The sequence below is a fragment of the Benincasa hispida genome, chromosome 10 (assembly GCF_009727055.1).
Source record: "Benincasa hispida cultivar B227 chromosome 10, ASM972705v1, whole genome shotgun sequence".
Taxonomy (NCBI): domain Eukaryota; kingdom Viridiplantae; phylum Streptophyta; class Magnoliopsida; order Cucurbitales; family Cucurbitaceae; genus Benincasa; species Benincasa hispida.
In genome coordinates this window covers 11,908,176-11,923,512 of record NC_052358.1, presented here as the reverse complement: position 1 = coordinate 11,923,512, position 15,337 = coordinate 11,908,176, and the positions used below count along the sequence as shown (strand labels likewise).

Genomic DNA, 15,337 nt, shown 5'->3' with positions numbered 1-15,337 from the left:
GTTTAAGTGATAACCTAAATGGTCTATAATAGATGGATAAGTCTGGATACCTTATCCTGATGACACTATGAATACGACCCACTTTGTAGATGTCGCAATTATTGTAAAGTGATGCAAATGATCTGACCTTGATCATTCATATAGAGATATGTGAGAGGGGTGTTCTATACAAAAGTGTTTGTATAAAACCGGACCACGAAATGAATAGTCTCATAATATGACTGCATTGATAATAAAGACTTACATTTCACTAGGATGACCATAGGTGACATGACCTGAATCTTGAGTGAGTTGTGAACTTCTACCTATGAAGGCGGTCCTTTGATTTGTATAGGTGAGAGTGGCCAGATCGCCGACTCAATAAGCTTACCATTTTGGGGATTCGTCTGATTTGGGACTTGGGAATGCAGCTACACAAAATGGAATTCACTTCTTCTCTAATGTCGGGGTAAGTAGATAAATTGCTCCCTTAAAGGCTAATTTCAGGACTTGAACAATGTGAAGTCATACTCTTTTGGGCCCAGAGATATTTGGTCATAGTTGGACTATGATTAATTGTTTATTAGAGGGATCAGTGATATTTAAGGAGTTAGATGCTATAAGGGCAAAATGGTAATTTTGGCCAAGTTGTACGTACGAGCAATTTGTGAAGGATCATCACACTGCTGACTGGTTATATCCAATAGACATAGAAATATATTTGTGGTGCAAATAGTACAGCTGTTGATCTTTAGTGGAGTGACCGACAGTTAATGGATGTTGGATAATTTAATTAAAGGAGTTTAATTAATTATTTAAGTACAATTTGAGCTTCAATTTACGGGTCCATAAGGTCCCCTCTGTAGCTCAATAAGGATTATTGAGAATTGATTTTAGATTAATTTGAATTGTTCAAATTAATTGAGAAAATTAATTATATATGATATAATTAATTTAATGTATCTTATACATTATAATGTGAAGTTTATTTTGGGAGGAATTAAATGTGATTCAAATACTAATTACATGGATTGGATTCATATAATTAAATTTAGTATAAATGTGATTTATATTAAATACCACAAATAACTGAGAAAATTCAAATTATAGGTTATATTTTATTTGATAGAATATAAAAACTATAGATTATGTGTTATATTAATATAACATATAATTTAATATATACTATATGATAAGATAGTTATCCTAAATAATTTAATATAATTCAAATTTTAGCCAAGGAAAAAAAACATATTTTACACTAAAATTTATCAAACCAAATCATTAAGTTAGTTAAAGGAGGGAAAAAAATCTGATGGATGTGCTTAAATGAATGAGTTTGAAAGTTATCAACTTCAGAATTCATAAGCAAATACTTGATAAGATATTATAGAACAAATGGTACGTGATTTTTTTGTTAAGAGTTTGGATCCTTCTAGTTTCATAATTTTCATTATTTCATGAATAAATATATCTTTTAAAATATTGATCAACTTGAAGAAGAGAATATACACGGCTATTATATTCGGATGACTAGGAATTAATCTATAGATATGTTTATTCTTTGAATTACATTTTCACTTTTGTTTAAGCATTTTTCTCCATAAAAATTCTCTTATATTTTAAAAATTAATTGAAGTTCAATTTACTCCACAAGTAGAGCTCGTTGGATTTTGCAGACACTAAGTAGAAGCTGTTATAATAAAACGACACTACTATTCGGTATGGGTATGTGAAGATGCATATATGTTTCTATGCCTAACAAAAAAGAGTGAGAAGAAAAAGAAGAAAGGATTGATATGGGAAGTAACCAATATATATTAATAAGGTACGCACAAAGATTGAACTGAAAGGTGACCGTTTTGGCAACATCGGATAATACGACACCGACAGCCTTTCTAACAATTAACCAAAAAACTTTCTGACCAACCCATTCTTTTTTTTTTTTTTTAATAAAAAAATACAAATAAATAGCAGTAAAAATATAGAAACTGTTTTTCTTTAAAAAGGAATCTGGCTAGCAAAAAAGAAAAAAAATAAAAAAGAATTTTTTTTAGAGGAGCTGAAAAGGGGTGGAAACAGAGAGAGGGTGAAGTAGCAACGTCATTACCGACATGTCGCATCAGAAGGAATTGGACAAAGTTTATGACAACTATTGGTGAATCATTGTCATCAAAGTAATGACGTGGAGAAAGGGCTTTTTAGTTAGTTAGGTTTTTGGAATCAACATTGATACCGACATACATACAACTTAAACATATTATTTATGACCTCCATTTAATTAATAATACCAACCATATTGATGGAGATGGATTATTTTAACTTTACGATCGGAGGTTCAAATTCTCAATACTTATATTAGAAAAAAAATCTTTTATTTTTCTTTTAGAGTATGTTATTTAAATTATATTGTAAGAGAAAGCATATTGGCAATTTGTGAGAGTGAAAAATGGGTAATTTTTTTTTTAATTTTTTTTAAAAAAAGAAAAAAAGTGGGGGAGGTAGTCCATTGGTTTGAATTGGGCCTAAAGTAAAATAGTGTGGCCCGCCTATACCGACAAGTTAGCAGACAACCCCTGCGGCATCCACGCCACTGCCAAACCCATGTGATCCAAATTCCCATTCCACGCTCCTCTCTTTATCTTCTCCCATACCCACACAATTTTTGGGCCTCTTTTTTCACTTTTACAACTCATTTCTTATTTCAATATACCAAAATACTCAAAAATAGCATTGTTAAGTTAGTTTTAAAATTCCTTACCAATACTTTTTAAAGTAACTTTTTCTAATTTATCAATTATTTTGGGTCTTCTCGATACATCTAATCACACCCCAAGATTCTGCTATTTTTTTTTTCCAAATATTATATAATCTTCCCAAACCTTATACCAAATCTTCAACCCAATTTCGTTCCTACACTTATATGAATTTCCAACTAAATTAATTTACAATTATCCAAATGGATCTCAAATTACATGTTGATTTTTATATTTGGTGAAAGATTAAATTTTATCATATATTTTTTTTTTTTTGGCAAAATTTGATCTTTTTCAAATTTTAAATATCACAAGTCAATCACTTGAAAGCCATTTGGATAATTTAAGCTCCGTTTGGTAACCATTTAGTTTTTTATTTTTGTTTTTGAAAATTAAGCCTATTTCATATATATTTCTTATAATGATTTGCATCTTTCTTAATTACAATGGTAGAATTCTTAGCTAAATTTCAGAAATAAAAACAATTTTTTGAAAACAACTTTTTTAGTTCCCAAAATTTGGCTTGGTATTTTAAACTATAGGTGAAAGGTAGACAACAATAGAAGAAATTTGGGGTGGAAGTAATGTCCATAGACTTCAGATACAAAAACAAAAAACAAAATGGTTACCAAATGGGCATTAAAAATTCATATAATTGTGGAAACAAAAATTGGGCTAAATATTTGATAAAGATAAATGAATTTGTATAAAATTTAAAAATATATAAGATTTGGATGATTTCATAATATTTGAAAAAAGTAGCCGAATCTTGATGTTTAATTTGGTGAGATGTACAAGAAGGCTAAAATAATTGATAAGTTAGGAAAAAAATATTTTTTTAACAAAATCTTGGTGGCATATCGCTATATTTGTTAACTTTGGGCTTGATTGTCATATTTGTAATTGGCTCTTACAAAAAACTACTCTTGAACTTTTTTCTTTGTTTTTTTTTAAATACCTATATTCTTCGGAAGTTGTAATATTTTTTTTTCAATTATTCTTCAAAAGTTGTAATATTTATTTTAATCTTTCATAAATATTTCAAAAATACTCTTGAAATAGACATCTGTTAGAACTTTTTATGGAAATAGAGACCTGGAATGGGTGTGGTTGCGACTTGAAACAGTGTGGTGGTATTCAAGTCCTGATTTTCATTTCAAATCAGTACCATACCTTTTTAACAAATCAATTTTTATCCAACGTTTTGGTAGGTTGAACTTATAAGATAGTTTTGAAACGTTTTAGAAAAGTCAAGAGAATGGCATGTTTAAGTTCCAAAGCCATTTCAACCGATTCAAACATTTTTATTTTTTATTTTTCGAGAATTGTTTATTATGTGTTGTTAAGCTCTCAAAGAAATCCACAAATTTATTACAAGTAATGCAAAATAATGTTAATTGCTATTTCAACATTTTGCTTGTTATTATGACATAAACGAAATTTACGAACAAAAAACATTAATAGTAAAAAACAACATAGAAATTTACATCGTTCACTAACACCATGTTAGTTATGTCTACCAATAGAGTGGAGAGAATATTTTTATTATAAAAAAGGTAAATCGGATAATATAGATGCAAAGACGTCTATGTCCAAAATTGTAAATAACATATAATGTGTTACTCTAGATCCCAACTTGTTGACCAAACAACGATACCTCGTGCTTCATTATTCAACGCCAAATAAGAAATTTAAGGTATTTCAATATTGGCATTCTCAAACTATTTCAATATTGGCATTCTCAAACTATCAATAAAAGGAGAGAGAGGGAAGAATACACTCACCATGTCGTCTCATTAATATTTAATTAAATTTACCGTATAGATGAATATTGCTTCATGAAAATTCCCAAAATAGGTCAAATAAACTCGTTACAAGTAATTTCAAATAAGTGAAAATGTAATTAAGAAGGTGAGTACTCGACGTACGAAAAGCCTTTGGAATATGACATTTACTTGTTTAAAAAGTGATGCCTACAGCAAGATAAACAATTAAATATTTACTGACATGTTCACATTTTTAATGACATCTATAAAGTTAATTGATTCTTTTTCCTAATAAAGAGTAGTATGATATGATTTATACATGGAGTGACAAAAACAATGATTTTGGTGGTTTATAATATCAATTCTCTCACTCATAAATTTGGGTGAATATGAACCAACTTTGATAGAATTAATGAATAAAGGAAGTAACTTAATTTCACGAGTCTAACTCAATTTGACTCATAATTACAACGAAACTTTTCAATTTCAAGCGTATGTAAATTCAAATTTATTAAAACTAAAAATGGAACATGTTGTGAAATGGATCGAAAGATTGGTATGTGAGGTAAGGGTCCACAATGAAATGGGTGGAGGAATATGAAATGTGTGAGTGGATTTCTTGTCGAATGAGGGATATTAAATTTTCGTGGACATATTAGTATTTTCATCGATGTTTTAAAATTTGATTCTTTGGACGATTATAGAGCATGGGCATTAAAATGGGGTTAAGTTATACATTAAAAAAACATTTTTAGCTACATATAGCTAGCTTTAGCACCTTTGGACCTTTTTTCCACAGTGATGCAACCAAGAATGTTGGCTTTGAAGTTGAAGTTAACTATAATAATAAAAGCATGGTATTAAATTTCCCTATCTATTGTCTATAGGCATGCTTCTTTAATGTAAGCTACCTATAACCTTTCCTACTTTTTAGCACCCCTAAAATAAGAAACTTTTTTACTTCTTAGACTTTTTTTTTTTTAAAAAAAGAATAATAAGTAACCTAAATTTTAGATGATTAATGTTGTTTGCTCCATTTTTTTTTTAAATAATAAAGGACGATCCTCTACTGTTGTTGGAACGTTTTATGACGCTTTTGTCACAATTTTACCCTTATTGGAAACCCGAATTTTTATCCAAGCAAATATCAAATCAAATCAATAGTTAATTTTTCCCCTCCTTGCACTGCAGTAGATTCAAAATCTTATAACTAAGAGTCTGTTTCGTAAAATTTCTGAGTTTCTTTAATTCATATTTTTCGTTTTCTATTTCTTGATTTTTATTTTCTTTTATTTTATTTTTATTGAAATAGAGAAAAAGAAAAAAAAAACTTTTGTTAACTATTTTTTTTGTTTTTAGTTCTCGAAATTTAAAATTAAAAACAATACATGTTTACATGAAAATTTGAAATTTTATGTATTATATTTATCCTTTAGATATTTATTATGCATTTTAGAAGTAAAATAAATAAATAAATAATGAAACACTATTTTTTATGTATGTTCTGGGAAAAACAAAAACTCAAAAAATAACCTGAGACATGAAATTTAATTTTGTTAGGGGTTGGCAACCTTTTTGAAAATGAGAGAAAAAAAATGGACCGTTTCCAAAGGACCTTTAATATTAATATCGTTGTTTTCAAAACTTATTAGAGAAATATTGTTGTTTTGGGAATCCGAGGCTAGAGGTCGAACGTTTAGAACTCGACTAATGTGGAGGTCGAACGTTGAGAACCGACGAACAAAGAAAAACTTTAGAAACAATACTAAAGCCGAAACTTCAACCTCGACAAGGGAATACTCGTGAAATCTCACTTAGGGTTTGTCGAAGGTTGAAGTTTTGACACACATCCACCTGAGATTGCAGTGTTTATTACTTTTCTTTTCCCTCATAGAGGAAATAAAGTAATGAGATGGTATACTATATGTATCTGTGTACTCGAGCTGCTTCTAAACCTATGCATTTTGTTTATCATTTCGAATTAGACGGAGGCTTGTGGAATTGAAACGTGAGGGGGTGAGGATGGTATATTTCTGGGAGCGAACTCCAGGCGAATATGAACGCATGGATACAAGTTACTTCTTGGAATGAAAGACAATTCCGAATTAGCTTTGTCTACGAACAAAAAAGTAGATCCATAATAAAAAAAGTGTTTGCGATTGTTCCTAGTAATCATTAATGGAAAAAACAACAATAAATAGAGAGAGCGAGGATCTTATAGAGAGAGCGAGAAGCGAGGGCGAGAGTGAGGGCGCGAGATCGAGATCGGAAGAGCGAGATCTTAGGAGAGAGCGAGGTCTTCACTTTATTTGAACTTTCATAGAAATATATATAAAAAAGAGAAAAAGAGATAATAATCATTATACTTATAATTGAATAATCATTAGACAATAAATTGAATATATTAGATTATTGTACTATAATTGAATAATTATTAGACAACAAATTGAATATATATGATTATTATACTATAAATTGAATAATAATTAGAACAACAAATTGAATATATTAGATTATTGTACTATAATTGAATAACCATTAGACAACAAATTGAATATATTAGATTATTAACTATAATTGAATAATCATTAGACAATAATGGAATAAATGGAATATATTAGATTATATAACTATTATTGAATATATTAGATTATTATATGTAAAACTTTATTGATTACAAAAAAAAAAAAAAAAAAAAGAATATGCAGATAGATTATTATAAAGAAATTGAATATACATAAATTATAATAATAAAAATTGAAATATGTAATAAAATGAATACATATATAAAAAAATTATTTATTATTCAATCCCTAATTATCTGGAGCCCATCTTAGTAACGAAGACACTTTCTTTGATTATGTCTAACTGGTTACAAATCCTATCGTTGTCGAGTAGCTGGTTCTGTCAATCCATCTCGTTGTGATAAACGTGAATTTTTGGGTGTCAGTTTTTGTTTATCGTGTCGGGTGTAAGTTTCAAATTCAAAAGTTCAATAAAGCAATTGAAGATATCAAAGAGTAAATCGGAGCTGTGGATTCAGATATGGGTGGATGACGACAAATCTATCAGAGTGCATAAATGGAGTCCTCAAAGGAGCTCGAATGTTGCCTATAAATGCTCTTGCTCAGATAACATTCTTTAAATGCGTGAACTATTTCGAGAAAGAAGAGCAGAAATAAAGGAATGCATTGGAGCATCAAGATAAACCCAGGACCTTGTGATCTCGATGATTTGTACGACCAGTCCATTCATCGATCATTATGTTATATGGCGAGATCGTACTACTGGGAAAAATATCTTGCAGAACGTCGAGAGGCAGGATTTTATCCAGTTGGACTGGTATCTGATCACAGCCTTGGTACAGAGATGGAGACCCGAGACGCATATATTCCAATAGGTCTGTTGGAGAGTGCACTATCACTTACAAGACATAGAAGTGTTGTTGGGGTTACCTGTTGACTGAGCCGGTCACCGAAGTGATGTACGATGATAGTTAGAAGTTTGTCAACTGTATCTCGGTGTGACCCACTCCGACAAGATTAAGGGTCGAGGTTAAGTTTAATATGGTTAGGAATACAATTTCGTGAGCTCACAAATGATGCAGACGAGGAAATCGTCATAAGATATGCGCGAGCATATATAACTACAAATGATGGGTGGAAGTATGTTTTCAGATAAATAAAGACATTTTGTTCACTCGATGTCCTGCCACTATTAGCTTAACCTCTATGATGCGGGCGGGTATATTTCGTGAGGTGGAGAATGCTTGGCATGGTTGTATAGAAACTATGCAAAGCAACAAGACCTGGGGTTCGAGAGATAGCTGGGCCTCTCATACTTTTGCAACTATGGGGCTTTAGAGCAGATTTCTAAAATGGCTCCACAGCTAAATCATTAATGACGCTCAGTTAGTTGGACGAGCCTACGGTTCTCGATATGTTGTTTTAATTCAATTTAAATTTTTTTATATCATGATCTAGTTAATTTAAATTCTAAATTATCAATTTAAAACTTATAGGTGAGAGAGCAAAATTTGTGTGACTAGGAGCCACACATGTAGTCAACAATATAGATACATGTTGAATCTACTTCAACCTGAACAAGTACATTTACACTAAACAATAATTTATTTATTTTATTCACATTTTTATTGTATTTGTCTTTAATATATCTCTAATATAATTTTTGTGTTTCAGATTATTTGGGAGCCGTAACAAATTATTGTTGCATACTTTGCCTAATTTTGTATGAATGTGCAAAACAATATGGCAGACGATGTGTCCTTGTGGAGTGGTCTTCCTGACAGGGTGATGAGAAAATCGGTTTTCAGCAGAGATATCGCGCTCTATGTAATACTGAATCCGGTACTGCTATGATATTGACCTAAGGACTGGAGATTGGTCCGTAAAAAGTTGCACATTTGGTAGTGCGATGACTAATTCGTGGAAGGTTTATTGGTGTGGGTTTTCTCTTGAACAGTTTGACAGCAGATTGCACTCCAGAATTATTATTCATTGGTATAATAATATCACAAGGCGCTTAGATCACTCGTCTGGGAGCAGCTGTTAGGTCTAGTAAATGAATGAATATTATCTAATTTTTTTTTAATTTAAATTTATTTTAAATATTGTCTAATTGTTTTTATAATTACAGAGATCAAACAACAGTAGATCTCCGTGAGGTTGCAAATGATATCCGAACACAGTTCTTGCTATAATGTAGTGACAACGCAATAGCTATATGGAGGAAATTCATTATATGTACGATATACCTATTGTTCCTCCACCAGCTCCTAAACGTAGAGGACCTGTTCGAAAAGAGGATGAGTTTGATGAGGTTGCACATAATGTGGAAGAGTTGCCCCCTATGATACAGACGCAGAGTCAAACTGATTATGTTAGTCCGATGATGATGATGCCAATATTTGATTCAGGACATTATGACTCAGAGGCTGGTGCTTCGTCTTCATACATGCAAGGACATGGTCGGGGTCGTGGAGAGCATAATGAATATTTATATTATGAAGCGCCTGCAGAGGTACCAGAGCAACATCAAGAAGAACCCGAGCAACCTCAAGTTCGAAGTCGACGACGACAACCAGTTCGAAATCGACGACGTCAGCCTTGTGGGACACATTGATTTTTGTAATTATTTTTATATAAATGAGATATTTAATTTACATTTTTTTTATTTTTATGAGTTATTATTATTTTTAATTTATTCGTTTTAGAGTTTAAATAAAATAATAAATATTTTTAGAATTTTTTTTATAAAATGAACAATTAAAAAAAAGAAGAAGAAATGATTAGAAAGAAGAAGGTGGAATGTGTAATAATTAAAAAGGAAAAAAAAGGGAAATTTGTACGGTATTCTCGCTATCTATCAAAATCTCGCTCTCGCTCTCGCTCAAAATCTCGCTCTCTCAAACTCTCGCTGTCTCTCATAATCTCACTCTCGAATTTGATTAGCTCGTTAGCTCGTTAGCGGCAAAAAGAAGAAGATTCATTAGCTCGTTATTTAGTCAGACTTGCTGAGATGACAAAATCCGTTTAAAAATAACAATATTTTCCTAAAGAAAAAAAGGAAGGTCGAGGGTTCAAAATTCGACCTATCTAGGTTGAATTTTCAACCCTTGACTTATTTAAAACAACAATATTTTTACAAATAGTTTGAAAACAAGAATATTTTCCTAAATAGTTTCTAAAAGTACAATATCCTTTTAATTTTTCCGTTTCCAAATGTGTATTGCTTCTCAATAATTAGAAATAAGAAACAAGAATGTTCTCGTATGTTGAAGGTTCTTTAAAGCAAGACTTAAAGTTTATAGACGATCTGAGCCCAAAAAGTATCAGGAAAGGATATGAGAGAGCTGCATCCTAAAAGGAAGAGTTAGTGCCTCATGGTCGAGCCAATAAATCTATACCAATCGAGAAATAAATGAGCCAAAGTTAGATTGGCATCCTGCAACCTCAAGCACCTAAAACATCCTTGATACTCCTGCCGTCACACGTAATTGTAGTGGTGTATTAAAGAACAAATTTAGGCTCCGTTTAGGATTTCGTTTGTAATTGTAGAAAGTGACTTTGGGAAAATTATAACCGCCTTCATTGTTTGGTAAATCAAATTATTAATTAATCTAACACAATCACTTTTAAAATTCTAACTAATATGTGATCGCCGATAGTAGTAGCTTTTAGATTAAGCTTTTCTAAAAAATTGCTAATTTCTTAACCATTTAAATAAATATATTATAATAATATTCTTTCATATTAATATATTTTTATATATTTTTTCAAATTTTAATTGATTCAATTTTTTATAACAATTATTTTTTTAAAACTTTTATCAAATAATTTATATTAAACAAAATTAGTTGAAATTAAAAACACATAATTTTTTTAAAAATATATATTATAATAAATTATAAAATAATTATTGATATGAAAATAATTAACATAATAAGCCTAGTTTGGTTCATATAATGAAACTACACTAATTTCATATTAATTTATCTAATATTGTAACTAATTTTTCTAATTTAAAATTAAAATTTACCAAACACTATTTTACTTCCCACTAATTTTTAGAAAACAAAGTTGTCAACAATTATATTAAAAGCTACAATTACCCAAACTAAGCCTTATAAACAACCTTACTCGACTACCCAAAAGCGAAAGAGTAAGTAACCTTCAAAGAAGAGGCTCGATCTTACATTTTTTTTAGTGCTTAATTGAGTTAGTCACTCTTTATACTAATTTAAGCATTGAAGTATAATAGGCTCGATATCACATCAGCACAAGGATCTCTTAAGAATCTCTTACATAAGTCAACTTAGAGGATATCGAGACTAGACGAGACGAGCAGAGCTCAAGGCCACCAAACACCGGCAACAAAACCCAACTGCATCTTTGATAGTTTGCTAGTCTGCCTCCAGCTTATTTTGTTAGAGTTGTTGAAATACTCACCATATTCTCAATGCAAAGGACAATCTGAACTTTTACTACTTTGCTCTTTTGCTCCAATTTCACTTCTTTGCTTGTTCAAAAATATGGAGGGAAAAAAAAAAAACAAATTCTTGTAAAAATCAACTGCAATAGATTATTTTATCAGGAAAAGACAGAATTGACTAGGGACAGTACACCTACATTATGGTACCCAATTAACATCAACCAAATTGACTTAAAAGCCAAAGCAATAAACACAAGCAAGCAACTAGATTACAACTTAGCAGCAACTGTAGCTGTTGAAAACAAAATGTTCCTTTTTCTTCCTTCAACTTAGCTACTAATTTGGAAACACACATGTATATCCATTGAGATAGGCACATGATGATGAGGGGATATTTATTTGCTTTCTATTCTGTGACAAATGGAAGAATCTCTACAAATCTAATGAAGATACAAAACAATAATAATAATAATTGATTACTATTTCCTCATAATGAACAACAAAATAATGTTTATAATATGTTCATCTTTTTGCACTACACATATCTGTTTCTTCAGCTATCTCCAATGGGAGAGTGTGGTTTCTTTTGGTAGTAAGAAGGAATTGCACCATCTTTTAAGCAGGCTTTTCAATGGCTCTTGTAGCTTTCTAGTTATTTCAGAACACAGTGATGATAAATCTGCAATATGGTTCTTCCAGTACTCTTCAGACAAAATCCTAAGAGATGTATTTAAATGGAAAGAAGTACCAAAATGGGGTGTTTATTCAAAGAATTTAAAACCATCTTCTCTGAGAAAAGAAAAAGAAAAAAAAAAAACATTGTCCTGAAAATCTATGTATCTTCTCCCTTCATATCCCATATACTTGATTAAACCAGAGAATCCTTGTTTAATTTCTTCACTTCATGGTTTTCTTTATCTTGATGAACTCCTGCCAGAAGAGCTGCTGTTTCCTTGTCTTTTATCTGAAACAAAGCCAAAACCAATTCTTTAATATAAGCCTTTTGTAGGACCTTATTTTCATAAGTGATTTTCAAGAAAACTTAGTATTTCTGTCATATAGTATTAAGAGAGGTAGTACTATACATTTTCTTTTGTGTGATTAGATCACGATACACAAAGATAGGTACATTTTGATAACTCGACCATATAAAAGAAGTAGAAGGTACCTGAGATCCTAAAGAGAGATCACCCTGCTTCTTTTTACTCTCTTGGGTACAAAAATATGAATACAAGCCCATCCCACCAATGGCTATTAGAATTCCAATGAGGTTTCTCTCAGTGAAAGGATCATGAAGAAGAGTATAGCCAAAGCCAAGAACAAGGCATGTCTTGAGGTGGCCGAGCACCTGATATGTCACAGGCGACGTCTTTCCGATCACCAAAAATGTGCTAAAGTTGACTGACACAGATATCAGACATGAAAGGATGATAAAAGCCTGCAAGTCCAAGAACACACTTATTTTTCTAAGTCATTAAAGAAGAGACTAACAACAAGAGTATCGTGAAACCGGTGGACAATAACATACCAAAACCACGGGAGAATACTTGTAAGCAAACACATTTTTCTTGGTGAGACATTGGTCTAAGAAAGGGCCAGATACAAATAAAATAGCTGCTTGAAATGGAGCAGACTGATATAGCAGCTGTGTAGAAGATACACTCAGCCTTTTCTGAATAGTGTTTGTGAGCTGTATCAAACACCAAGTTAAGAAAAAAACACAAATTTTTTCTGTTTCGATCATGAAATGAAAGTTATAAAGACATAAAATGGAAAAGGGTGTGAGGAGAAGGATACAATTTGGCCAACACAGGTTGTTATGATAGCCAAGAGAGAAAGAACAGTTCCCATAAAATTGAGCTGAAGATCAGTGATAGAGGCAATACCAACTCCAACCAGCAAGAGGAAGAGAGAGAGCCTAATCTTGGAGCTACAACAAAAATTCAAGTGAGAAATTAACTCTTCTTTGTGATTAGGCAGAGGAGAAAAGGCTAGTACCAGTTAGTACCTGAATTGTTTTTTAAGAAAAATAGTCTCTAACATAACAGTGAATGGAATGATTGCAAGTTTTGTCATCTGCAGAGAAAAACAAACAAGAACCCCGCAAACTTAAACCAAAATGAAAGAAAAACATTGTATATCAGTTTGGTAGAAAAGAGAAGAAGGATTCAAAAAGAGAACTCATAATTAAACTCAACCTGGTAGAATCCAACGGAATTGAATCCCAAGCTCAAGTTAAGAAATCCAATGGAGATGCCATTGAGCATCCCAAATAGTACAACAGTCTTCGTGTCGATTGGTTTCGATTCAAACAAGTTTAAGCGATGAGCCACATGAAGAGTGCAATATGTGACCATCAGATGCCAACTAGTCAGAGTAGTTGCTGCCACAAAGAAATGAATTTAATCATTTATTCATATTCTTAATACTATCTCGTGTCAACCTAAATCCAGATCAACTAGTTAAAATATAAGGGCTCAATTCCTCCATCCCACTCGTGGAACTAAAATGAACCTTCTTTCTTGTAGAAAATAAATGACACTATAAGAGTTCAACTATCGTGTACACTTTATCTCTCGTGTCAACCTCAACGCAGTTCAACTAGGCTCAATTCTTCCGTTCCACTCGTTGAACTAAAAAAACCCTCTTTCTTGTAAAAAAAATAAATGACATTACGAGAGAACGACACGATGGGTAAGCTGATAGAAAATAATGTTAGGGAAAGAATATGCACCGAAAGGGAAGCCAAGGTTGCTCATGAGAGCTTTATTACAGATGACGATGGAGACAGAGGATGCCACTGATAAGAAGAGTGCTCCAATGACACCCAATTGAAAGCTTGAGATTTCTCCCATTTCTGATCAAATGATTGAAACAAACAATCAATCAAAAATCCAGAGCTGCTATAGCTTCATTCAACAATTGTTTATGGCTGCCAAGTTTAGATTTTTACAGAAAGAATGAAAGCTTGAAGGAGAATGTAGGATTGTGGTGGCTTATATTTTTGGTGGGGGGATGAAAGGTTGGTGCCTACCGCTTAAAGAAATAGTGTATTTGGATTTTAAGAATGAAGATTCTATTAAATTAAATTAATTTTGGTGCTTTTTGGTTTAGAGAAGGCCCTCTTATCATCATATGATTGACTCCCACTTCAAGCAAAGGCCTCCATTTTCAAATTACCGTTGGGATGCTAACGTTTTATTCTGATATGAAATGAAATGACTAACACACCCCTCACCTCAAGAACATTTGACTTTACACTTACCACACTCTGAATTTCTAAATTATAATAGATGACACTATCTTAGTATGATAACCGCTAAGGGTTTCTCCATGAAAGGCCCAAAGTCTACGGGGAAATTGGGGGTGGCATGAGAGAACGTGCATCTTAAAAGAAAAAAATCAAAAGCCTAGGATTCAGGACCAACCTCGAGTAGGTAAGTATATATCAATAGAAAAATAGTCGAGCTGCTCAATCTGGTGTCCTACAACCTCGAGCGTTGTAAATAACCATCACATCACTATAGTTATACGTGATCATAAGCAACTGTTAGAGGGAGAGCATTATAAGTAGTCCCATTTGATGACCCAAAGAGATGACACTGACCTTACATCTGTGTGTTTAGCTGAACTATACATTCCATGTATAAACTTAGACATCGAAGTGAGGTAGGCTTGACACCACAACGGTAGGAGGATCTTTCACACAGCGACATTAGTCAAGAAGAAGCAAGCCAGAGGTCAAGCCCATGAGGGACCCGCATTGACGAACGCATACGAGATCCAAGCGCCAACAATAACTTAATTAACAAATATAATTTACTCATTGAAGAATGATTTATTTATGTCAGTATGATATATTGTTGTCCAATTGATTAACCAGAC

The 15,337-nt window shown here is 32.0% G+C and overlaps 1 protein-coding gene across 1 annotated transcript; it reads right to left on the bottom strand.

The window, feature by feature from the left end:
• Nucleotides 1-11,602: 11,602 nt before the first annotated feature.
• LOC120089503 (UDP-xylose transporter 1) lies at nucleotides 11,603-14,527 on the bottom strand. Its single transcript, XM_039046992.1, has 7 exons — nucleotides 14,187-14,527; nucleotides 13,651-13,835; nucleotides 13,461-13,528; nucleotides 13,250-13,382; nucleotides 12,981-13,142; nucleotides 12,621-12,890; nucleotides 11,603-12,416 (listed from the first exon to the last, which is right to left on the bottom strand). The coding sequence occupies exons 1-7, from the start codon at nucleotides 14,305-14,307 to the stop codon at nucleotides 12,321-12,323; spliced, it is 1,035 nt and encodes a 344-aa protein (XP_038902920.1). The 5' UTR covers nucleotides 14,308-14,527; the 3' UTR covers nucleotides 11,603-12,320.
• Between the last annotated feature and the right edge of the window lie 810 nt (nucleotides 14,528-15,337).